At 64.8% G+C, this 24,503-nt stretch overlaps 7 protein-coding genes across 7 annotated transcripts in view; 3 read left to right on the top strand and 4 right to left on the bottom strand.

Annotated features, from left to right (window-relative positions):
* EMIHUDRAFT_458620 (hypothetical protein) overlaps window positions 1-418 on the bottom strand; it is a gene marked incomplete at both ends in the record, with an annotated part of 3,029 nt that extends 2,611 nt beyond the window's left edge. The window contains 2 exons of the mRNA XM_005772550.1: window positions 77-145; window positions 248-418. Of these exons, the coding sequence (XP_005772607.1) occupies window positions 77-145; window positions 248-418 (240 nt within the window). The remainder of the gene's footprint in view (window positions 1-76; window positions 146-247) is intronic.
* A 2,752-nt stretch (window positions 419-3,170) lies between these two features.
* Window positions 3,171-4,544, bottom strand: EMIHUDRAFT_242345 (hypothetical protein; the record flags this gene model as incomplete). The annotated part of the gene is made up of 1 exon (XM_005772549.1): window positions 3,171-4,544. The coding sequence occupies one exon, from the start codon at window positions 4,542-4,544 to the stop codon at window positions 3,171-3,173; it is 1,374 nt and encodes a 457-aa protein (XP_005772606.1).
* Window positions 4,545-8,121: 3,577 nt separating this feature from the next.
* On the bottom strand, window positions 8,122-10,852 carry EMIHUDRAFT_444752 (hypothetical protein). Its single transcript, XM_005772548.1, has 2 exons — window positions 9,458-10,852; window positions 8,122-9,304 (listed from the first exon to the last, which is right to left on the bottom strand). Exons 1-2 carry the CDS (start codon window positions 10,793-10,795, stop codon window positions 8,945-8,947), a joined length of 1,698 nt encoding a protein of 565 aa, XP_005772605.1. The 5' UTR covers window positions 10,796-10,852; the 3' UTR covers window positions 8,122-8,944.
* A 2,927-nt stretch (window positions 10,853-13,779) lies between these two features.
* Window positions 13,780-15,091, top strand: EMIHUDRAFT_242340 (hypothetical protein; the record flags this gene model as incomplete). Its single annotated transcript, XM_005772547.1, has 2 exons — window positions 13,780-14,367; window positions 14,435-15,091. 2 exons carry the CDS (start codon window positions 13,780-13,782, stop codon window positions 15,089-15,091), a joined length of 1,245 nt encoding a protein of 414 aa, XP_005772604.1.
* Window positions 15,092-19,524: 4,433 nt separating this feature from the next.
* EMIHUDRAFT_458616 (hypothetical protein) lies at window positions 19,525-20,515 on the bottom strand (the record flags this gene model as incomplete). The annotated part of the gene is made up of 4 exons (XM_005772546.1): window positions 19,525-19,554; window positions 19,660-19,986; window positions 20,054-20,227; window positions 20,300-20,515. The coding sequence occupies 4 exons, from the start codon at window positions 20,513-20,515 to the stop codon at window positions 19,525-19,527; spliced, it is 747 nt and encodes a 248-aa protein (XP_005772603.1).
* Window positions 20,516-20,825: 310 nt separating this feature from the next.
* On the top strand, window positions 20,826-22,039 carry EMIHUDRAFT_470001 (hypothetical protein; the record flags this gene model as incomplete). Its single annotated transcript, XM_005772545.1, has 4 exons — window positions 20,826-21,323; window positions 21,410-21,495; window positions 21,729-21,843; window positions 21,963-22,039. Exons 1-4 carry the CDS (start codon window positions 20,873-20,875, stop codon window positions 22,037-22,039), a joined length of 729 nt encoding a protein of 242 aa, XP_005772602.1. The 5' UTR covers window positions 20,826-20,872.
* A 1,558-nt stretch (window positions 22,040-23,597) lies between these two features.
* EMIHUDRAFT_242336 (hypothetical protein) lies at window positions 23,598-24,205 on the top strand (the record flags this gene model as incomplete). Its single annotated transcript, XM_005772544.1, has 2 exons — window positions 23,598-23,733; window positions 23,808-24,205. The coding sequence occupies 2 exons, from the start codon at window positions 23,598-23,600 to the stop codon at window positions 24,203-24,205; spliced, it is 534 nt and encodes a 177-aa protein (XP_005772601.1).
* Between the last annotated feature and the right edge of the window lie 298 nt (window positions 24,206-24,503).

Raw genomic sequence — 24,503 nt, 5'->3', positions numbered from 1 at the left:
CTGCGGAGAGGAGCTGCGCGCGCAGCTCCTGCACGCAGGAGAGCTCGGCCCACGCCGCCATCCCGCTCCTCCACACCTGCGTCAGCCCGTCCACGTCGCCGCCGCGCAGCAGCACGCCGAGCTGCTCCGCCGTCAGCGCGCCGCGCTGGCGGCCGTCGGCGTCGAGGTAGTACCACTCGCCCACCGGCGCGGCGGCCGCCGGCGGAGGCTGCGCCAGCGAGAGCAGCGCGCTCGAAGCCTCGGGCACCTCCTCCAGCCTGAGCCAGGCGGGCATGCTCTCGCGCCAGAGCATCGTCTCTCGCGAGATGTGGCCGCTTTGCCACAGCACCCGCAGCTGGGCGATGCTGCACGGGCCGGAGGCGCCGCCGCCGGCCTGCGCCGTGTAGTAAAAGGCGACCGGCTCGACCGCCGGCTCCATCGCAACTACGGAAAAGAATCCGCCGCTCGTGTCACGACGCGGCGACGGCGCTGAGGGGGCGGCGACCGCGGCGCGACGGGAGGCGGTGCAGCTGCGGCGGCTGCCGCCGCCTCGGCTCGAGACGACAGCAGCTGATGGCTAAGCCACCCCTCCCCTGTGTGTGTGTGTGTGTGTGCGACACACACACTCACCCTCCCCTCCCCTCCTCCCCGCCCGCCTGCCCGCCCGCCGCCCCCCGCCCCCTCCCCTCGCTCGCGCACTGGCCACCGCCCGTCGCTGTCTAGCGTACAGGTACTCCCGAGGGTGGAGGGGAAGACGTTGGGCGCGCGCCACTGCGCTCGCCTGTCACGGAGGCCTTTGCAAGGTGGGGAATCTGTGGCCTTCTCCCATCTCGTTGACCACTTTTTTCTTTCTTTTTGGGAGAGAGATTTTTTTGAAAACCAACCAGAAATATCTAGATATCACCACTCTCAGAGTGATTTGGGCTCGGCAGCTTGTCAGCCCTCAGCCGCAGCGGTGGGGCCGGTCCCGCAGCCGAGAGAGCCCGCGTCGATGAATTCGAGGGATTTCCCGTAAATTCGTGGGAGAATACGACTCATCCGCTCGTCGCCCCCAACTGCGAAGTTACGTCCCCGTCTTTGCCCGGCCGCGACAATCGCCGATGAGCCTCTCAGCGCACCACCTCGCCTTCTCTGTCGCCCTCCTGGCCCAGGCCCATCAGTAGCAAGCCTGAGCTGTCCCAGACCGCACTTACCTCGGGTCTGCAAGCTCACACCGGCTCGTGATGGCACGGAGAGGGCTCGAGAATGTCTCCGGTGGACCCCATCCGAGGCGATTGCGAGGATTTCCGGAGGTCATTATCGGCGCCACCGACCGTGAAATGTCCCGATCCACAGCTCTCATGCACCAGGCGCATGGATGCAGTCATAATATGTAGGCCTTCTCTCCGGAAGTTTTGAGCAATAGCCGCAAACAGTACTTTTTGCCACTTCATCGCGACACTTCCAGGTGCCGACAAAGCGGCTTCCCAGCTCACCACCTCGCCTTCTCTGTCGCTCTCCTGGCCCAGGCCCATCAGTAGCAAGCCTAATCTGTCCCAAACCGCACTTATTTTGGGTGATGAAGCCCACTCTGGCTCATACCACGGCTCTGCAGCCTCACACACGCCTATTTCACCCACAGACACCGGCACGCACTCCCACTTCACACACGCTCAAGCACAACCCCATCAAAGCACAGCCCTGCTCAGAATGGGCAAGGGCTACCACTTGGTGACCCTGGTAGCCGCTGGCTCGCCATTGCACTCGGCTCCTCTGCAGCGGTCTCGCGCTCTCGCCACGACAGCACGCCGACGGCAAGCTTTGAGGTCCGTCTGGTCGACCTGCTGTGGCCACAGCCGCCCCTCACATGCAGCTCGCACCATGACTCGACACCGGGCCCGCTCAGCTAGGCCGTGGCGGCGTGTGTGAAGGATGCGCGGCCGAGCTGCTGGCGCTGCTACAGCGGCGCGAGAAGCAGGCAGCGGCACGACACCCGGTCGGTCGAGTCTGGCCGTTCTCTCGACGCCGGCCGGTGAGACTGACGGCCTGTGGCCGGCTGGTGGGCGGAGAGCAGCCAGGAGGACTCCAGAGTAGCCAGCAACATGAAGCAACGGGAGAGCGCACAGCGAGCGCAAACACAGGTCAGAACGGGTTACCATAACCCGACGCTAACCCGACGCTAACCCGGCACTAACCCGTCCTAACGTATGCCCCCGAGCAGCGCGGGTTAGCGCCGGGTTAGTCTCGGGTTAGCGTCGGGTTAGGTTTGGGTTAGAGCTCTACGGCTCGTTCCGCCCCTCTCTCGTGCGTTCACTCACTCGCCACACCACAGCCGCGGGCGCATGGCGAGCGGGACAGTCTCATGCCACAGGATCTATAGTGTACCGCCCTCAGCGCACTCCTCCCTAGGGCCATCACTGGCACACGTTGAGGGCCGGGCCCCCTGCAGCCCGCACTGCCACTGCAGCGGAGGCCATGGGCGCACCGGGAGGTGTGTCGACTGGGCGTCAGGCGCGCACGGAGCAGTGAGGAGGGACGTGCTCTAGTCGACGTACACGGTCCACTTCCAGCACGAGCGATCCTCGTCCCGGACGTACCGGCCGCCCAGGCTTTCGATGTACACCGAGTGCTCGTCCGCGACCTGAGCAGCTTGGCATCCACGGCCTTCTGCAGCCAAGGCTCCATCGCGGAGGTCGGCTCGGGTGCCCGCCGCAGCCGTTTCATCTCGCCAACCAGCTCTAACCCGGGGTGCGCTGCACTAACCCGGCACTAACCCACCCCTAACCCGGCGGGCCGGCGCAGACCCATGCTGACGTATGCCCCCCAGCCGCACGGGTTAGCGCTGGGTTAGTGCCGGGTTAGTGCCGGGTTATGGTAACCCATTCTAACCCGTGCTGACCCGTGCCGGGTTAGTGAGCACTAACCCGCGCTAACCCGCGCTTACCGAAAGACTCACCTTGTGCTTTTGTGGGGCGAGGACGACACGGCTTGGGGGTGGAGGTTCGAGAATGTGCTCTTTGGCACCGGTTACCTAGAGCTAGACACGGGACGAGCATGGTCCCAAGCCTAGATGGTGTCGAGGGGTGTGTCCGGGTGTCATGTTCGAGTTGCTTGGCAAGTGGTGTCGAGGTGTCGAGTTGGTGTCGAGGTTTGGTCTTTGGTGAGTGTCGAGCCCCCCAGTCGACGGATACGGACGAGCATCGTCCTTCTTCTTAAACTGAAGACTCTTCGACGACACCCTTGCTGGGTGCGACAAACCACGGCACCATTGGTGCGCGTTTCTCCTTGCGCAGGACGGTCCATTCGGCCCGGCGTCCCGTGCCCTCCCAAGGCAGAGCCCCCACGCTCACCGCGGGCGTCGATGTCTCACTGCCACCGGCGCCGCCCTCGCCTGCTGGCGCATGCCGCTGCTGAGGCTCCTCTCCGGTGCCTGAATCGTCGATGGCCTCGGAGGTGCCCGCCGGCTTCTCGGTGACGACGATGGTCGCCTGCGTGAAGCCCAGCGGGCACGGGCGCTCGCACATGGCGCGCAGCCCGGCGTCGGCGAGCGCCTCGCGCAGCGGCGGCATGCGCTCGTCGCCCATTAGCAGCACGGCACGGCCGCCAGGGCGCAGCACGCGGACCATCTCCTTGATACATGCGCCGAGCGTGCCGCCCCGCGATGTGTCGAGCTTGTAGCCGAAGCGGCCCTCGCACTCAAACGGCAGGTCGCACAGGATTGCGGCGCACGCACCCGCCGCGAATGGCAGCTGCGAGGCATCGCCGCGCATGAGCGAGAGCCGTGCGGCGATTCGCGGCGGCACCGCTGTGTGATTGGCGATGGCGGCTTCAAGCTGCGCGTCGGCGAGGTCAAAACCGGCGGCGACGCAGAGCGGATGCGCGTCGAGCGCCTCGAGGAGCAGGCTGGCCTTGCCACACATGGGGTCGCACACGAGTCCGCCGGGCGGCAGCTCGCCAAGCGAGCGCACCATCGCCCACGCCACGTGCGGGTCGAGCCCGCCACGCGTGCGGCACTCGATGGAGTCCAAGCGGCGCAGCAGCGCGAGTGAGACGTGCAACCCCTCGTCGTTGAGCGAGACGGTCACCTCGAGCGACGGCGCAGTCAGATCGACGCGCCAGCCAAAGTACGTGTGCAGCGCGCCACCGAGCTCGGTACCCAGCTGTAGGCTGCCGACGCTCTGTTTGAAGCGGCGGCCGCGGCGAGTGGCGACCACGGCGAACGAGAGGCTCGACAGCCCTGGGTGGAGTTGGCAGTGCGCGGCAAGTGCGGCAGGCCAGCCTGGAGCCTCCGCCACGAGCGTCCTGAGCGCCGGGAGAACCGCCGCCTCGTCGTCTGGCAGGCTGGTGGCTGGCAAGCAGCACACCACGGCGTATATGCGCTCGGGAAGCGTGAGCGCCGCCAGCGTCGGAGCCGCTGACGCCGGCGCATCGCACGTCACTCCACGAGACGACGCCTTGCCGTGGCGGACGCTCGCGGCCAACGGCTTCGGGAGGAAGGCCACCAGCTCGGTCGCACACTGGCGGTGAGGTACGTTGTTGGTGGTGAGCATGTACTGCACTGAAGGGTCGTCAGCCGTCGGCTCCATACTCGAGTAGTTGCTGCCTTGCTGGAAGTGAAGAATTTAAACAACACAACTCTCTGCTCGACACAGGTGCGAACTGGCGCGTGCTAGTACTATCACCGGCACACCATTCTACGAATACAAGCCCCTCTCACAGCAGACTGGCACGAACTAGCACGGAAGTGAAGAAAAGCAAAATCCACCATCCGGCCTGCTGGGTGTGAGGCTAATGACTGAACTGAACTCCAAGTGCCCCAAGTGATTTCTTCATCAGTCAGTTGTCAGTATGAGGGCCCAACTTGAGAATCGTGCTTTTTGGGTGAGGTTGTTTCGTTCGTGTTAGGTTGGGTTGTTTGGGTGTGAGGACTGAGGTTGTTCCGAGTGAGGTTAGGTCGTCGGCGCGAAGGGTGAGGTCTCGACCGCCGCCGCTCACGCCAGCGGACGGCCAATGCCGGTGTTTTTGGCTTCGCCACCGTCCAAGGCGTGCGCCATGCACTCGCCGTTATCGAGCGTCCGAGCAAGCCTGTCCGACGAGCGGCTTGAGCGGCCGCACACTGCTCGGTACCCCCCCTGCACACCTAAGCCCATGGCCGAACCCCCCCCCCCCCCCCCCTAGCAGCAGAGCTCTGCCTGTGGAGGGTGCTGGCATCTCTGTGCAGGACAGCAGCTGTAAGTAGCATGCGTTCCAGTGGCGAGAATTTATGGTCTCTCGGCACCAAAATCAGTGGTCTCACCGGCGGGCCCTCCTACTGCCAGCCGGGCGGTGCGGGGCACGCCAGCCTCTCTTCTACGCCTCTCGTGCCTCGCGGCGCCTCTGCTTCAAGGAGGGAAGATACGGCTCTCGCAGCTGTGGCACAGCGGAGAGCACAGCGGGCGGTACAAGTCCATCAGATATGGTTCCCTATCTTCGCATGCTCGTTGTTGGTGATATCGGCGCGAGGTCATACGCCACAGGCCAGCAATCACTCGGCGATGAGACTACTGATTTGGCGCGACGCTCTGACACCGAGTGTTGCTCGACGCTGCGACACCGCCGAGTACCCGCGTGCAGCGCTCAACCTCGCGGAGTACACCTCTCGCTATCATCCCGCTTCGCGGCGGTCGGGCTGCTTGATTTGTCGGAAGGACTCCCACATCTCTGCTGCTGGAGGAGAGCCGGTGTGTGCTTCTTAGCCCCCCCGGCCGTGGATGTGAGGCTAATGACTGCACTCCAAGTGCTCCAAGTGATTTCTTCATTCAGTCAGTTGTCAGTATTGTGATTTGTGAGTACTACTTTAGTAGCTACAGCTACTTTTTATTATTGACTACTTTATTGTAGCAAGAGAGAGTTGTCTTGTTTAAATACTTTATTGTAGCATGCCATCCTAAAAATCACAGCCCGTGATATATAGTACGCCATTCCTGCTTGGAGCGCAGGCGGAGCTGTTCCGGGCATTTGTGCTCTATCACCGCATGGGCCGGTGCGATTCCTTTGCCGCCCTGCCGAACAGCAGCCCATGGGCGCACCCACGCGAGCACCGCCCAGCATCGCAATCGCAGGCCCGACCACGTCCATGAATTCCATGCAGGCACCGGCCTCCTAAGCCGCTTGGGCTGCGGCATCGTTCCACAGATGCGGTCTCTCGGCACGCAATCGAAGGAAGGTGTCAGTGCGAAAATAGCAGCCACCTGCGCACCCCCACACCGCCAGGCCCTCTTCGTCTGGCGGCGTGCCCGACACAGCCGAAGCGTGACGCACGAACGGCCAGTCGAACCTGGGAAATGGCAACCCTCCAACAGCCTCTCTCTCGAGGTTCTCGAGGTGGATATCCTTTGGCCGCTTTGGGTAGCGAGGATTGGTGTGACGCGATCCACGCAGGCGTGTTTTCTGGCGGCGCCGACCGTCAGTGCACGGAGTTGCCCCTTCTCCGACTGCCCCGGCTAGTTCACGAGTTTCGCGGGAGTGACCCCATGCGTCAAACCCGCGACCTAGCGCGGGTGGGTTGGAGGGGGGGCTCGCTGCAAGGAAGGGCGGAGTGAGAGGCCGATCCTCGTTGCGTTCCTCCCCATCGGGCCGCCCCATTGCGTTCCTCCCCATCGGGCCGCATGAGCGGCCACGCCTCGCAGATTCGTTTTCGCGCCTGGGTCAGGCGCGCGGGGCATCCCCCGGGTCGCTCGACCAGCGATCCGAAGAGTGGCCGGCGCCTCTGTCTGAGGGGGGGAGGGGAGCAAGGGGGTGGAGGGGTCGGGGCGGTGGGGAGGGGTCTCGCTTTCATGTGGCTTAGACTTGCCTTTCGGGGAGGGTATGGGCAGGGATCGCTATCGAGGAGTGGTCTTCCCGACCGCGGCCCCCGCCCTTCCCCTCCTCCCTCGTGGCAGCGAGTAGGCAGCGAGAGGAGGTCTCAAGCGCCTATATGAAGGCATGTGAGATGTGATGGGAATGGGTGTCGGGCGGGCGGGCGGGCGGGACGGGCGGGCAAGCGGGGAGAGGCGGGCGGGCGGGGCGGGGCGGGCGGGCGGGGTGATCGGAGAAATCGTATCCACAATCCGCAGCAGCAGAGCAGCAGCAGCAGCAGCAGAGCAGCAGCAGCAGCAGCAGCAGCAGCAGCAGCAGCAGCAGCAGCAGAGCAGCAGCAGCAGCAAGCAGCAGCCTGCCGCAGATTGCTGCCGTTGTCAGCGCCGCGATCCGCCGCCGCGCCGCCGCGCCGCCGCCGCCTGCGCCGCCTGCGCTCGCCGCCGCCTCGCAGACGACACCTCTCGCGCTCGCGTTGTTCAGGTTCTCGAGGTGGATACCCCTCGAAAATTCTCTTTGTTGTAAATTCTCTTTGTTAGTGCCAGACGCGCCAGTCCCGTGCCTAGACCCTATCTAGATAGTCGCACGTGGCAAATTCTCTTTGTTGCGAGGCGGCGGCGGCGGCGGCGGCGCGCGCGCGGCGCGCGCGACGGGGGGACGGAGCAGCGACCGCTGGCGCGGTCGCTGCTCCGTCTGTGCCAGGGACGCGCGCTCTGCGCCGCTGCAGAGCGCGCGCGTCAGGGCAAGGGGCATGCGTGGCGGCGCGGGAAGCGCGGCGGCGGCGGCGAGCCGCCGAGCGCTCCGTGAGCGGTGAGGCGGCCGGGCGAGGGCGCGGCGGGTGACGGGTCAAGGGAGCAGCCCACACCCGGCGTCGCTTTTTGAGCGACGCCTGTGGCACGCCTGCGCAGGGGCCGCAGGGCGGTCAGTTGTGGGGCGAGGCGGTGCCGGCCGCGGGCCGGGTGCAAGGCGCCGGCCTCGGCGCCGCCTCGGCGCGCCGCACCCGTGACGGGTCAAGGGAGCAGCCCACACCCGGCGTCGCTTTTTGAGCGACGCCTGTGGTACGCCTGCGCAGGGGCCGCAGGGCGGTCAGTTGTGGGGCGAGGCGGTGCCGGCCGCGGGCCGGGTGCAAGGCGCCGGCCTCGGCGCCGCCTCGGCGCGCCGCACGGGCGCGGCGAGCCTCTGAGCGGGAGCCGAAGGTTTGCCGTGGTGGGGGAGGGAGGGTGGTGGGGGTGATTCTTTGCCGCAGAGGCCGTCCCTAGCTGTGAACAGCAAAACGGGACAGTATTCTCTTTGTTGCGGAAGGACGAGTCTCTCTGGACTCGCGGCGTCCAGATCGCTCGCATCGCCAGTTCGCCACCAGTGCACAATGGCCACCTGTCCGCATGAGTTTGTCGTCTCGTACGGGCACAGCTGAGACGGGGGACGGCAGGAGCGCGACGTCGCGATTGCTGCCGTCAAGGAGCGCGCGCGGCAGCCATCCTCCTTCCTGCGCGGCACCCCGGGGCCTCACCGTGCCGCCCTCGCCCCCGGGGCCTCACCGTGCCGCCCTCGCCCCGCAGGAAGTGTTCCCGGACGCCGAGGTGAAGGCCGAGGTCTGCAGCAGCTCTCGCGTCAAGATCACGGCGGCCAAGCAGAAGATTGAGGTGGCGAACGTGGCACAGCGCGACCTCTACCGCAAGTACCGCTGGCCCGCGAGGCCAGAGATGATCGAGCGGCTGCAGATGTTCAAGGAGGAGTTTGAGTAGTGCCCGTGAGGCGTGAATGCCGCCTTCTTGGATGCCCGTCCCGCGCCGTGGCAGCTGCAAATGAGTCGGCGCTCTCGCAAAAGCCTTGCCTGGGGCAAGAGGCGCCGAGGAAGAGCAGTCGTGTGCCGCGTGCGCGGGGGTTCGGGACGTGCCAGCAGTGTACAAACATAAGAAATACGAGCCCTTCCTGCGTTTTGCGTGGCACCGCCTGTGTCACACATCGCCTCACGGGCGCCCCGCCGTTGTGTGTCGGGCCACACGCCCACACCCCACAGCCGACAGCCCTCGCCCACAGGCACAGCACAGATCGTCAGCGCACAGGCACAGGCGCACAGCGCCGCGTCGGCGACCCCAGTGGGCAAAACGTGTGGGGCGCACGGTCCGTGTCGCGCCGCGGTGCGGTCAGCTCAAGCAGCACTGGCTGCGGCCTGTCGCCGCTGCACTCGGCCAAACACTTCGAGCATGCTGACGAGCATCTCGAGCGAGAGGTCCCGCCCGGGGCAGAGGCGTCGCCCGGCGGTTCCGACGCCGTTGAACCCGTTGAGCCTCTCCTGGAGGCCGCCCGCGTGCGCAGTCGGGTCAAAAGTGAGGGCGCTGTCGCCGTACACCTCGCTCGAGGCGCTGGTGGACGGGTACGACAGCAGGACGGGGCAGCCCTTTGGGAAGGTCTGGGGCCCGCGGCCGGCGTAGTCTGCGACGCTGAGAGGCGCCGCCAGCTTGCCGACCGTCTCGTACACGGGAAGGTTGACACGCAGCGTCTCGAGCACCTGACGTGTGATCACAGGGAGTGGAAGGCGGGAGTCCGGATCGTGCAGTGTGTGTTCAGAGATACGAGGGCCGCGACCACAGAGCGAGTGCGACTGCAACGCAGTGTCGAGTGCTAGCTGAAGCATATGGCTTCCGCGTCTAGGCCGCGGCACCACGAGCTGCAGCTTTGCGCGGCTGCCGTACGGGAAGGCGAAGCCGGGTGGAGGGCAGAGCGGGTACGCCTCCTCCTCCGCGCTGGCGAGGCGGCCGGTGCGGATGCCTCCAAAGTGGCTCGAGGCGATGGTGCGGCCGAGGGTCTTTGGCCCCTGCAGCGCCGCCATTATCAGCACCGGCACAAGCTGCGCGACGAACTCCTCCTTGGAGACGCGGCGAGGCGAGGCGCCGTTCAGGTCGTCGACGAGCATCTGGGCCGTCCGCCCCTCGCGCTCATCGACCCACCCGTCGGTCGACGACTCTGGCGCAAAGTCGCGGAGCGCGTCGCAGCCTTGCACCAGCTCGTGCAGGCGGCGAAGCTTGTCCCTGTTCAGTCCAAGGAGGGAGACGAGCCGCGAAGGAACCACGTCGTAGATGGTGAAGTAGGACGCGCCCAGATTCACCTTGTCCTGCGCCCACATCGCAAGCTCGTACTCCGGCGTGCCGGCGGCGCCAATGTCCACGCCGAGCATCCCCCAGAAGACCAGCCGCGTCAGGTAGACGTCGATGAAGGCGAGGTCCCTGCCGGACCAGCCCGCGGCAAACTTGGCGGGCGCCCGCTCGTACAGCGACACCGCCGCGGCAAAGCCCGTGGCGAGCTCCGCCTCGGCCCGCCTCGCCACCTCGTTGTCGGGTGCGAGCCTCGCCCGAGCCTCCGCGTTCCAAAAGTAGCGCTGGAACATTGCAATGAAAGTTGCGTGTGCGCCCGTGTTCATCGGGCAGTGGCCCGAGGGCAGAGCGAGCGGGAAGGAGGTGGAGCCGTCCGAGAAGGAGGGCATGTTAGTCAGCGGGTGAGGGCCAAGGTACTCGCCGCGGTCCATCGCGCCCTCGAGCATCGCGTCCATGCGATCGCCGTCGGCGAGGGTCAGCTTGCCCGTGAAGCCAAAATACTTTCCGAACCAGGCCTCTCGCCGCAGGTAGGGCGTCCTCCCGTTGGAGCGAGCAAAGAGACCGTACTCGACATTGACAGTCAGCGGGATGGAGCCGTCGAGGTAGGTCCACCAGCGGAAGACTGCGCCGATGGGGAGGCCGCAGCCGAAGCCGCAGTACCAGGGGCAGCCCGCGCCTCGGCCGGGGTGCTGGAGCGACCAGAGGGCGAGGTCGTTGTGATTTGCAGCCTGCGTCCTCTCCATGCCGAGGTAGCTTGAGAGACCGCAGCAGACGGGCGCGAGGAGGAGGGCGGCGTCCAGAAACGGAGAGGCGACGCAGGGCAGGCAGCATCCGGTCAGCCAGCCGCTCGAAGGTGCGGCGTCCCGAGCCATGACTGCGGGCGAGGGCTCCGCTGGGGCGCCGCTCATGGTCGACAGTGGTGCGCGCTTCCACTCAAAGGTACTGAACGGAAGGACGAGAGTCGACCCTCCTAGCAAAATAGGCGGCAAGCTATTTTTTGTGGCAGGTGTTCCGGTGGCACGGGGAGGTTACCTTGTCAACGACATTGCGCCAGGAATGGCGCCGACGGGGGTGCCGTCGCTGATGGCGTACGCCTGCTAACAGCATACACACAGCTTGCCGGCCGTCGAGCACGGCCACCCACGGCGTGAGCATACCGATATTCCGTGCTGTCGCCATCGGCGCCACCGCCTCCCACGCGTTCGTAGCGGGGTCCCTTCCACAGCATAGACCTTGCCGTCGAGCACCGCCATGCCCATGGTGAAAGTCCTTATCAGCTGGTCGGCCGCCATTCGGACCTCCCGGCCTGCCTGCTGCGGCGGCGCGGCCGGTCGAGGCCGGGCTCGGCCCGGCCCGCGACGGCTGGCCGCCGACGAGCGCGCTCGCGCTGCTCGTCAAAATGGCGGCGGTGGCGATTGCGGCGACGCGGTCGTTCTGCCGTACAGCGCTTAGGCGTCTGTCATCTGTCGTCTGTTGTCGCATTTCGCACACGCGCGCGCCGCGCGACCCGCGTCGCTCCGCGAGGGCATGAGCCTTCCGCGATTCGATCCCGCAGCCAAAAGCTGCTCGCTCGAACCGCGGCCGACTCTACCAGCAGCTGTTGAGCTCTTCAGAAGACTGGTGCCTCATATGCTGCCTCCCTGCGGATGGCCGGCGAGCCTGGCGGACCGCTGTACTACAAGGAAGTGCTGACTTGATTCTACCTCGAATTCTTCTACCCCCACGACTCGGAACGCGAATGTGACAGGACCATCGGGTCCTTTAGCCACCAAAGTGAGATCATCCGAGAGCAGCTGAGCCTGCCTCTGGCCTCGCCTCCCTCTCCTCCAGGCATTCGTGGTATCCTATGGGTCGTCCAGAGTATCGACCTCTGGCGAGTCAGCCAGTCACTTGATGACACCATGAAGTACAGCGATCGCCATCTCGCTGGCCTCTCTGCAGGCCTCCCCGACCGCGTCGAACTCATCGGCGCGGGCTCTCTCGGCTACGGGACCGGCCCCAGCTTCGGCTGAGGGCTGACAAGGCACAAGCTGCCGAGCCCAAATCACTGTGAGAGTCGTGATTTCTGGTTGGTTTTCTAAAATCTCTCTCTCTCCCCATGGTGTGAGCATCCGTGCCGCCGCCATCTGCGTCGCCACCTCCCATACGTTCGTAGCCAAGTCGTACCGCTCCGCCAGGTTGGAAGTTGCGCCGTCAGCCACAGTCTCGCCGCCGACCGCTTACAGCTTGCCATCGAGGACTTCGTGTTTGTCGTGCGTGTTATGACCGCGCAAGATATGAAGGGTGGCTAAGGGCTCTGCCCGCAAGGCGCCCGCGTCGCAGACGCGGTACCATTGACAAATCTGCAATATACCCCCACACGAGCAAATAGCAAAATCCGAATACTGTGCACGAACTGTGCAAGCCTTCAGCTGGTGCCAAGACATCCGTAAAATTGAAGCCAAGAACGTCCGCCAAATCCGTGCTTTCGGAGCAACTGAGGGAAAGCCGCTGATCGAGCCCAGCGTGCCCGCGGCCGCCTCCCGCGCAGCACCGCCGCTGGGGACGACACGCTGCGGAATCGGATCGAGCCCATGCACCGGGCAAAGAAGGACGCTGCAGAAGCGGTTGGAGAGGCAGCCGGCGTCTGCCGTCACAACGAGTCCCAGCGCTGGTTGGACATGCGCGTCGGCTCGCCCGAGGACTGCTATCGCGACCCTCCCGTCGTGCCGCAGCCTCCGACGAGCTCTGCAACCGAGGAGAGTGAGGGTGCGCCTCCCCTCACTGCTGGCCTGGCTGCGCACCGCCCCACAAAGCACCCCCTCGAGCATCTCTACAAGTACAAGTACAAGGAAGGGCGACCTTCTCCAAGTCGTCAACGCGCCCGGCGGCTCCGGCAAGAATTTAGCCTTGGCCACCCTCCTTGCGGAGCAGGAGGAGATCCGCTCTCGGTCGGCAACGTGGCAGCTAGTCGAGGGACTCGGTAGTTGTGTGACCCCCCTGAGTGAGGACCCTAGATGTTAAATACACAGGGTGGGGGTAGCAAATACACAAAATACACTGTGTTTTTTTGGCCTGTGAGCAAATACACAGCAAATACACAGCCAAATACACAGTCAGTGGTGGCGGTGCCGGTGGTTGGCAGACCAGGGAGTCACATGCACAAATGGTCAAGTCCAAATCCGAAATACCAAAAAGCTCAATTACCTGTCTTCAAGTGACCGACTCCCAAGGTCAAATGTTGGTCAAAGCTGCGAAAAATCAATGAAAACTCACGAAATACGGCAAAATTTCCTTCGCCTGCGGCGCGCTGGTAGGATCTAGTGGTCCCCATCGAGTGTGTATCCTGGCTTTGTGGAGCAAATACACGCAAAATACACTGTGTTTTCAGCCCAAGTCCAAATACACAAAATACAGACTTAACATCTAGGGTGAGGACAGGAAGAGAGAGAGCTTTTGTGGTGTTGGTGTACGCAACAACGGGACAGGGTAGTCGTTCTCTCTACACTCTAGCTCCCCTTCTAGCTCTTGGCATGAGCTGCGCCCTGTGTCCCCGACCCCTTTTGGCTTTTGCGCAGCAACACCTTAAACTTTTAGGCCCTCCAAATTCGCAAAACAAATATGGTATTGCTAAAAATCTCTCTCCCAAATTCGGGTCGGAGCGTAGGCCGTAGCGGAGTGGGCCCCGAGTTTGAAAAGGGCGACGGACGCTTGCGTCCTAGCCTCCAACAACGCATCCCCGGCGCAGAGGGGCCCGGAGGGATGCACAACCGACCCACCCCACGCCGCTTGCGGCGGTCCTCTTCCCAGCTCCGCTGAGGCGCGGTATGTTATTTTTTTGAAAAACAGCAGGCGCCTCCGTTTCGTTCACGTGTGTCTCTTCCAGGCTGGCCCGGCCCCAAAACGTGTGTATATGGAGCACACCGTGCACGACGGCGCCGCGTTTGCGCGTGTCTCTCGATCGCGAGAGCGACCGGCGGACGATCAGCAGGCGCTGAATTGGTCGGTGCATGACGGCAGCGCCTTCGCCGCCGCAATCCGGGCTGGCTCAGGCCGCGCCATCAACGACCGCCTGCTCCTGAACGGCGGGTGGCGCAACCGGTGGAGGGAGGATTGGAAGTGCAGCCAGCCGCGCGGGGAGCGGGTTCGGTTCCGGCACTCTGTGTCGGACGCGCCAAAGCGGCCGCCCACGATTGACGAGCTCTCTGGCGACCTCTCCTCGCCTCTCCCCTCGCCCACGATTGAAGAGCTCTCCGCCTCGTCCGTCACGCGCCTCGCCAACTATTCGCTGCACGAGATAATCGGGATTGGGCAGTTTGCGGTGGTGCACCGGGCGACGAACAAGGAGACTTTGCGGCTGGTCGCGCTCAAGCTGACGGTGCGTCCCGTCAAGGTGGAGCGGCACGGCGCCCCGGCCGAGGAGATGGACGTGTCTTGCTTCCGGCACGAGGTCGCGGTGATCAGGAAGACGCCCCTCTACTTGGGGCACGGGCTGGCGGAGGTCGGGGCGGGGGAGGGGCTTATGGATTGTGAATTGGGCCCTGCTGAGTGTGACTGTGTGGTCATAGGTCGGGGCGGGGGAGTGGCGCGGCTTCGTCGTGATGGAGTTCATCGAGGGTGAGAGTTTGTTGCGGCTGCACCGGCGACCCAGCAGACCGCCCCTCGAGCAGGCCGTCCGGCTGATGCGCGACGTCGCCGAGGAGCTCGAGGCGTTGCACCGGAGAGGCATCTTGCACCGCGACCTCAAGGAGACGAACGTCATCGTCTCGCCGACCACCGGAGGGCTGCTCAAGGCGAGGCTAATCGACTTTGGCCTCTCGCTCGACTTTGGGGACGGCGAGACGCTCGCCGAGGCCCGCACCGACCACCAGAGCGAGCTGCGCGTCGGCGTCTTCGGCTACATGCCTCCCGAGGTGTACCGCTGCCAGCCGTACGGCGCCGGGGTCGACACTTTCGCTTTCGGGGTGCTGCTCCGCAAGGCGCTGCAGGCCTCCTCGCCGCTGCCTCCGTCGAAGCGGCTTCGCTCCTGGCTCGACGCGCTGCCCTTCCACGTCGCGGGCTGCCGCTACGAGCGCTCGGTCCGGCAGGCCGTGTCCGCAGCCTGGCCCGCCTGCCTCGCGCAGCTGGTCAAGAGCTGCACGGCGCAAGAGCAAAAGGAGCGGCCCACGATGGAGCAGGTGCGGCGGGCGCTCGACGGTTGGCTCGACCTCTGCGGCAGGGCGTGATTGTTGCGGCAAGGCACAGAGCGGAGTGGCTGCTCGACCGATTCGCGGCGATCTTTCCGATGGGGGAGGCGGCGAGGCGGTCGGCGGCACTTCTCACCACCCTCGCGCGACCGTGCGGGGCGGCATGCGATACGATTCTGATCTTCGCTGTCGTCTGGCGCGTTCTGTCTCTAGTATGCACAGCAGCTCGTGCACAGCTCGCGCAGCCTCGCCGCGCTCTCCGGCTAGAGCCGACTGCTACTCTCACACTCACACAGTAACTCGTACGATCGTTCGATCGTATCAGAAAAAGAGAGGGGGAGATGTGTGTAACAAGATCTCCTCTCGCTCGATCGAGTCTCAACATCTGCTTAACATGAAATAGCCGACGGAACGCCCATCGTCTCACCTGTCCGTATCTCTCCCGAAACGCGAAAGCGCGCCCGGCAGCGGCACTGCTCCCCGCAGTGCGGGCGCATCACAGTGTCCAAAGCAGCACCACAGCACGCAGAAAGGCCCCGCGGCACACACGCTCTTCCCTTCGCGAGCTGGCGGGTCGGAGGGCGGCTGTTATATAGAGGCGGGGGCGGGGGTGCCGCGCCTCGCCGCTTGCGTTGGCCGGCCGGCGCTCCAACCGTTGGAGAGGGGCGTGACAGGGTGTCATCACGCAGCCTCAGCAGCCTCCTCGCTTGCCGCGAGTCCGTCGCTGTTGCTTCGCCACTGGTTGCGCGTGCCTAGGGTGAGTCAGCCTTAGGGATGGGTGCGAGAGCGAGGGGGGTTGCTCCCCCCACTGCTTGCGCGTGCTTGTGAAGGCGGAGAGTAGCTCGACGACAAAGTGTGCCATCACCTGTTCTCGTCAAGCCGCGTGGTGAGAGGGCGCCGTTCACAGCCCACGTGAAGACGTTGCGCCACCGTGGACCAGTCTCGTGCAATCTCGTGGCGGGTCCGATCTCGGCTCGACCGCTGCTCGATCTCGGCTCGATCTCGGCGATCTCTCGCCTTCGCGTGGTGGAGGGCCTCGTATGGGTCCGCCCCCTCCGCCAGCGGCGTGTACAAGTTGGGCGAGAGGACCTGCTCACACCGCAGAGCGTGAAGAGATCTCGGCCGCGATCTCGGCCGGTGCAAGTACGGCGGGAGGACAATCGCGATCGCGTCGAGCGACATCTTGTTCTCCTCGCCGTTGTCGACCACGTCCGACATCAGCTCGAGCAGCCTGCAGGAGGAGGGCTCCGAGAAGGCTCGGGGAAGGCGCCTCGCCTTTGCCACGATCTCGGCTCATCTCGGCTCATCGCTGCCAGAGCGTGATCCCCTTCTGCAGCGGCGGGAAAGCGTCGCTCTGCAGCAGCGCCAGGCACTCTGCGCCCGTGCTGCAGGCCACTCGCCTCTCCGAGGGGACGACGTCAAACAACCGCATCGGCAGCTGCCGGAACCAGCGCTTGATCAGGTTGGCCAGCACGTGTGCCTCCCCCGCCTGAGAGAGGGAACAAGCTGCGCCGTCCAGAGGAGACGAAACCCGATCGGCCGGAGCGCCTCCCGCACCGCCGCAGCCGGCACGGCGAGGGGAGCGTCGCCGAGCTGCCGCTCCGCCTCGGCGCACTTTGCGCCGTCGGGCGCGACCCGGAAGATGCCCTCCTCGGCCAGCCCGCCCGCCTGACGCACAGGGAAGGGTACCGACTCGCGCTTGCACTGGTGGCATGTGTGCAGCGCAGTGTCTAGGAAGTGTCTAGGAAGTGTCTAGGAAGTGTCTAGCCTCGGCGAGCGCGGTCCGCAGCGTCAGCAGCACGGTCGGGATGCTGAAGCCGTGCATCGGGGTCGTCTCCACCAGCTCGACCGGCACGCCTACACGAATCAGCTCCGAGGAGGCGCTCAGACGGGCCCTGTGCAAGGGGCCGTCTCGAACGCCGCGACGGGGTGAGGCCAAAGGAAGGCCGCCACTTCTGCACGTTGAAGGGCGCGCCGACGAGGAGTTCGTCCTTGAGCCGCAAGCCCGGGTCGGCGACGCCCGTCGGCCGCAGCTCCGCGGGCACGTCCGCGTACGAGACTGCGTCGCGCGAGCAGCCCTCGGGCAGCAGCCCCTCCCACGCCTTTGGCAGGCCCGTCAGCCCGCCTGTGAGCGGGTCGTACTTGACGGAGACGTGCTGGGTGAAGTTGCGCGGCGTCCCGGCGGTGGCGGCGACGCCGCTCGCGCTGCCCGGACGCGGCGTCGGCGGTGCCGTGGCCTCCTCGAGCACCGTCTCGATCGGCTTCCACTCGCCTCCGCAAAATACGACGTCCACCTTCCTACTGGCCGCCTCCAGATCGGCGCGACTGCGCAGGCGTACGGCGCTCTTCTCCTCCGAGAGGAAGGCGAACCACAGGGTGTCGGTTGATGCCATCGATCGCGCTCAACAGCGGCTTGCTCGTCCGTCCGCGACGAGCCGAGAAGAAACCGTTTGGGCGTGGTGTCCAGTGTAATGTCCACTAGCTCCGAGTAGAGGGGGCGTCCTGCAGTTAAGGGGAAACCCGGTACGCGGGTCCAACCCTCGGAGAACTGTGTTTACTTTAAGGCCCTTGCCCTGCGAACGCGCACCCCCGGGGCTAGGGCTCTCTAGCCCGTAACCCGATACCGATCATCCGGCCCGCTGGATGCGCTTCTCAGCTCACCGGCCCTGGATGTGAGGTTGCCGACTGCACTCCAAGTGCTCCAAGTGCTCCAACCTTCGAGCGACGCGACAGAGGAAGAAGCGACAAGGGAGAGAACGACGAGAGTGGGACGGACCGCGAGCAGCAGGTGGCACGAAGGTTGAAGCGAGCATCGGAGAGAGACTGCGAAGAGAGATAGGAAGAGGCGGACGCCCAAGGGTGGGCGACGGCTAGCGCACCACACCCCTCTCCTTAAAATCCCTGTGTGGTGGCGGCGTGCCGTCCTCCCATCCCTCCCTTGGGTTGTCCGTTTTCTTTCTTTCTTTCTTTTTTCACGTAGGGGGTCACAATGTGAAGAAAGCGTCGAACTCATCGGCGCGGGCTCTCTCGGCTACGGGACCGGCCCCAGCTTCGGCTGAGGGCTAACAAGCTGCCGAGCCCAAATCACTGTGAGCGTCGTGATTTCTTGTTGGTTAATAAAAATCTCTCTCCCAATGTGACGACCAAAACGATCTTGGGAGCCAGGGCGAGACAACAGGTCGGGGTAAAATAAATAAATTGGCCAAAGTACAGGTTTCGATCCGGGCCACCGCAAATTTTGATCAGCAAATTTCGAAGGGCGGCCGCAAATTTTGAGGTAGATTTTGATTGTCAAAACGTGTCCGTCTTGGCACAGGATAGAGCATATAGGCGGCGAACACCCAGGTGCGCAGGGACATCGCGACTCTGCCCGCTCGCTCGACCCTTTTGCCGCGAGAGAGGGCGCCGGCCGCGTGTAAGAGGTCGGGCTGGCGCCCTGAGCGGCGGCAATTGGTGGCGTGGGGAGTGCGGAGAACGCTACTGGCGGCGCGACAGGGCCTCTCTCGATTGCGTGTGCCGCCCATCGGCACGCGGGTGCGCAGGGACATCGCGACTCTGCCCGCTCGCTCGACCCTTTTGCCGCGAGAGGGCGCCGGCCGCGTGTAAGAGGTGGCTGGCGGCCTGGCGCCCTGAGGCGGCATTTGGTGGGGTCAGCGTGCGATGCTGAGTCTTACCTGTCGGCGCTGCGGCCAGATCCCAGCGCAGAACTCTGCAACGCTGGCATATACAGACACAACAAGACTAACCCTAACCCTAACCCTAACCCTAACCCTGACCCTAACCCTAGGTCAGCGTGCGGGGCTGAGTCTTAGTCGTCGGCGCTGTGGGGCCAGATCCCGGCGCAGAACCCTGCAACGCTGGCATATACAGACACAACAAGACTAACCCTGACCCTAACCCTAACCCTAACCCTAACCCTAACCCTCGCCAAACGCTAACCCTAATAACCCTAACCTAGAACCCACCCCCCAACTCCACACCGCAAATGTGAAAGATCTTGATGAAAATCAGGCCCGACTGCAAATTTCTTCAAAATTTTCGCAGGCGCTCCGCGCCTGCAGATTTTGAAATAAACGATTCGACAAAATTGGTACCTGCAACCTGGCCCAAGGCGTACACGGGGGGTCGCGGCTCACGGCGGGGCGACGTGGGCGGTGCGTGGGGCCGCGCGCTCGCGGGGGTAGGCCACAAGAAGTGACGCAACGGTGCTCCGCTCTCCGCCCCCCCCAAACAAAAAGTGATAAGTCTTAATTAAGTGAAAGTGTGTGTTCGTTGGGTGGGGGGGGGGAAGATTTCATACACGATAATACAGAACCAACTCCATACAGGAACCAACAAGCCAGCAACGCCATAGCAATCACACACTGTGGTCCTGAGTATGCGCCATTTCACGTTACACCCGGGGGGGCCCGGGGCGCTGCACTTCCCCCTCAGGCTTGCTTCACTCACGCGCCATGTCGGCATCTGCACGCTCAGCTTCCCTGCCCCTCTTCGCTGCGCTCCTCCGCGGCGACGGGCGGTGGCTCTTGCGCGCGCTTCCGCTTCCCGCCGGGGCGGGCGGCGGCGGCGGCGGGCGGGGCAGTCGCGGCGGCGGCGCGGCCCTGCACGTACTGCGCGTATGCCAGCGCCGCCTCGAGGACGTCGTTGAAGCGGCCGAGGTCGCGGCGTGAGCCGTTCTGCTCCAGCGCGACGCGGTAGCCGGAGCCGCGTCCGTTGAGCCAGACGCCCGCGTACCCCGTCTTGGAGCCGGGGGCGAGGTGCAGCTGCACCCCCTTGTACTCTGTCTGCAGGCCCTTGCCCGCGCAGCTCGCCACCGCCTCCTCACGCTTCCTGTCCGAGTCCGCACGCTGCGCCTCGGCCGACTTTGCGTCGCACGCCGCCAGCCACTCGCGCGCCGCAGCGGGGCCCGACTCCAAGTGCCGCGCGTAGCACACCTAAATCATACGACTCGGAAGACTCAGTAACCAACTGTCCTCCGCGCACCGCGCCGTAGCTGCACACCGCGGCGTCGACGACACTCGCGAAGCGGCCGATGCGCTTGCCGCCGGCTACCGCCTCAAAGGGGCGTGCCACCTTGCCCGTGGTCCATACGCCCGCGTATCCCGTCGCCGTGCCCGCGGCGAGGTGCAGCCGCAGCCCCTCCGCCTCGGTCACCAGCCCCGCCGCCGGTGCCGCCTCGCGCTGCGAGCCCGGCGTCGCTGCTGGGCGGCGGCGGCCGCCGGCGCGCCGGGCCTCGCACGTTGCCACCCACTTGCTTGCCGCCTCCGCACCGGACGCAGTGTACTTGGCATAGCACACCGCGGCGTCGACAGCCGTCTCGAACCGGCCCAGCCGGTGGGAGCCCGCGGCCGCCTCGTAGCGGAGGTTCTTCTTGCCCGTGTTCCACACGCCCTTGTAGCCCGACTGTGACGTCGGGCAGAGGTGCAGCTCCATCCCCTCGGCCTCCTTCTGGAGAGCAGCCATGGCCCGGGATTGCTCAAAGCTCGGCGCCGACCCGAGAGAGAGAGGACCAGGCAGAAGATCGCTTTTTCTTTTTTCTTCAATTTTCTTAGCGCTCGGACCAATGTTATGAAACAAAAGGCGGACATGGCATATCGCTCTCGGGCCCACAGACATCCCGCACACCCGCCGCCCCCGCGCGCTTCTGACGAGATACCTCGCACTCCATGTGCGAGAACGCAGAGAAAGGACTGGGGGTGGTCCGGCCCACAAGTCCGGCTCATGTCATGCGCGCCGGCTGGACTTTTTCTTTAAATAAAAGAAAAAGCAGCGCGCCGCCGCAGTCTCATCGCCCTTCCGCCCTGCCTGCCTCCACCTGGCATGACGACTGAGCTGCAGGGCATCTGTGCGGAGCTGCACTCGGACCGCGACAACCTGAGCGCGATCGCCGAGTGGTGCGCCGCCGCGTACCGCGAGCCCGGCCGGCCGCGGGCCGAAACGGTGGAGCAGACGCAAGCGTACCTGGTGGACGCGCTGTCGACCGTCGGCCAGCACGTGGGCGCGGCGGGCGCGAGCCTGCTCGCGAGCCTGGACGCGCAGCGACTCGAGCTCGAGTCCACCGACGCCACCATGCGCCTCGTCGAGAGCCGGCTTGCTTACCACCGCGCAAAGCTCGGGCACGACGCCGCCTCGCTCGCGCTCGCCGTGCGACCCCTGACCGCGCGCGCTGGGCCGGCGCTCTCGCCGCTCCCCGAGCCGCCCTCCCGCCACTCCTGCGGCGCCGCTCGCTCCCCGGATGGGAGGATCGACCTCGCCGCACTGAGAGGAGTCGGTGCGCACCCTCTCCGCCACCCTCCCTCCCTCTCCAACCACCCTCCCTCCCTCTACACCTTCCCCTGCCCCCTGCCCCCGCCTCAGGAGAGCTCGGGGAGACAGCTCGAGTGCAGCTGTCCGTGGCGGACGGCTCTCTCGCTTCCGCGGGCTCGGGTGCTGCCACGCCGCGGGTGGGTCGGCCGAGATCAGCCGAGATCACGCGAGAGAGAGCATAGATGCTCTCTCCTCCCCTTTTCGCCTCTCCCCCCCCTCCGCACTTCTCCTCGCCCCGCCTCCTCCTCTCCCGCACACTCCCCGCGGGTGGCGGGCGCCGCACTGCCTGCGCATCACCCACCGCCGCGCACCCCGCACGTGTGCACGCCACCTCCCGTGACTCATCCCAGCACCTCCTCCGCCCCCTCAGGTCCTGCTTCAGACGGACGGAGCGCCGCCGCCGCCGCCGCCGCTCGGGGCGCCGCCGCCGCCCGCGACCTGGAAGCCCCCGCCCCCGCCCGGCGCCCCGCCAGGCGCCCCGCCTGGTGCGCCGTCGGCCGGGCCGGGTGCCCCGCCGCTGCCGCTCGGCCTGTCCTCCCGAAAGCCACCACCGCCGCCGCTGTCCTCCCGCCGACCCTAGCCGCTTCATCTCAGCTACACACAGGTCTATGTACATGGCAGCCAAAATCTGGGCCGGCGGGGGGTACGCAGTCTCGCGCGCTCAAGTGCGACACATTATGAATCTCTCTTTTTTCTCTTACCTCGTTGCAGTGCTCGAACTTTACCGGTATGGGAGTTTTTGGCTAATCAAACTATAGGCCTGCACTAATCAAAAAGTGGTATGGGATACCACCTCCCCACCTGCCTCACGCCTCACGGAAACCAAGAAGCGAGTCCGAGTGCATTTTTGCGGCTAAATCGGCGAAATCGGCAAAATACCCGGTATTTTGCGGGTATGTATGTATCTAAGGAATCAAGTCAACTTTGATGGGGGCAGCCAAATTTGGTCGACCGCAAATCGTGGAGTTGGGAGTCACGCTCGGGCAGACAGCACTGAGCCCTGGTGTCGAGGTGTCGAGGCCCGGTGTCGAGGGTGTCGAGCTGCTGTCGAGGGATAGAGGTGTCGAGGCCTGTCGAGGCCTGTCGAGGCCTGTCGAGGCCTGTCGAGGCCTGTCGAGGCTGAAACCATGCTTGTCCGTGTCGAGGAGTGTCGAGGGGTGTCGAGGGGTGTCGAGGGTGTCGAGGGTGTCGAGGGTGTCGAGGGTGTCGAGCGGGTGTCGAGCGGGTGTCGAGCGTTGTCAAGAGGCGTCTGAGGTATCGAGGTGTCCAAGGTGGCAGGTGGATGCAGTTGCAGCCCATCAACATACAACAAAAGTTGGGCAGCAGTTGCAAAGCTGTTTCATCCCTTAGTTGCAGCCTCAGTTGCACCCTGTTGATGTAGCACAACCTGAGCACAACCAGTATACTCTCTGTGGACATTTGAGGACATCAAGTGCCGGGAGTCATTGCCACTGTGCACCAAGGTGCTGTGCAGGCGCAGCACCGCAGCAGCGTCGCTGCAGCGTCGCTGCTGCAGCGTCACCGGCGCACAAAGCGCAACTGACCACAGCGCTCATGGCACAAGGCTGGTGCCATGAGAGCATGAGTCAGTGGACATTGCCACTGCACAAGGTGCTGTCCAGCAGCTAAGGGCTACAGTACCCCATCGCAGCAGCGTCGCCGCCGCTGCAGCGTCGCCGTTGCAGCGTCGCCAGTGCACAAAGCGCAATGGACCACAGGTCTGCACTCATGGCACAAGCTCACTGGTGTGAGGATTCATTGCCACTGTACAAGGTGCTGTGCAGCACCTTAGGGCTACCTGAGTACTGCCATGTTTGCTGCATCAACAGGGGTGCAACTGAGCTGCAACTTGAGCTAGAACTTGAGAGGCTGCAACTCAGGGATGAAAGTACTGCCAGCCAAGTTTGATTGCTGCTGCAACCCTGATTTCTAACTCTGTGACTCCAATGGGTCTACGTCTCTGCTGTGTTAGGATCATCAGAGGTGTCGAGCGGTGTCGAGCGGTGTCGAGCGGTGTCGAGCGGTGTCGAGGGGTGTCGAGGGGTGTCGAGGGGTGTCGAGGTGTCGAGTTTGGCACCTTGACACGGACGAGCATGGTTTCAGCCTAGATGGTGTCGAGGGGTGTCGAGGGGTGTCGAGGGGTGTCGAGTTTGTCGAGTTGGCATGGGTTGTCGAGGTGTCGAGTCGGTGTCGAGGTTTGGTGTCGAGGTGTCGAGGCCAGGGCTCAGAGACAGCATCGATGCCGTCGCCAGACGCGGCGGCGAGGCACACGGGCGCCGGCGTGGCGCGTCGGCAGGCCCACCACGAGCGGATGCGCGACGAGCGCTCGGGAAGCGGCCGCGGGCAACGCGGAGCTTCCGCCGGAGGACGACGCGGTCGAGATGGTGAGCGCCGCCCAGCTGCTGGACAGCGTGGCGGAGGTGGGCCCGAACTACACCCTGCTACGCAGGAAGGAGACGAAGGCGAACGCGGCGGAAGCGCAAGCGCGAGGATGTCAGGGCGGCGCTCAACGGCCACACTGTCCTGCCCACCAGATCGCGCCTCGAGATCTTCTGCGACACCGAGCGGTGGTACCCCGCGACCGTCATGGGGCGGGAGGAGGACGTGGACGGACGGATCGCGCACCAGGTCGAGTACGACGGCTACCCGGATCGGCGGTGGTGGCACATGCTGGACGACGAGCGGTGGCGAGCCGTCCTACGCGCCACCTCCCGCGAGCGCGGCGGGGTCGGAATTGCGGCCGGATACCTGCAAAAACCCAGGTATATAGACGAGGTATACCCGGGTAATACCCGCACTTTTGCATGGCTTCGCCTCCTGGGACCACACCCACAGCCGCTACACTAATCAACACTCCGCATACCACTTTCGCATACCACTATACCATACCACTTCCAAAGTTGATCAAAATATCACCAAATACCGGTCTCATACCGGTAAAGTTCGAGCACACACTGCCTCGTTGTGACGGGGCTGAGAGCCTCTGACAGAGCGGGGCTCTGGCGATGAGAGGCTCTGGGGGCCTGGTGGATGGGGTGGGGGTGCGCCGGATGGCCTGGGGAGCAAGCGCCGAGGGGAGCGATTTCGCTTTCCGGCGCGCTCGCGCACGGCGCGCGGGGCCTTGGGCCAGGTACCAATTTTGTCG

The sequence above is a fragment of the Emiliania huxleyi genome (assembly GCF_000372725.1).
Source record: "Emiliania huxleyi CCMP1516 unplaced genomic scaffold EMIHUscaffold_357, whole genome shotgun sequence".
Classification (NCBI taxonomy): Eukaryota; Haptophyta; order Isochrysidales; family Noelaerhabdaceae; genus Emiliania; species Emiliania huxleyi.
The sequence above is the reverse complement of the archived record's forward strand: the minus strand, read 5'-3'. Positions and strand labels throughout refer to the sequence as shown.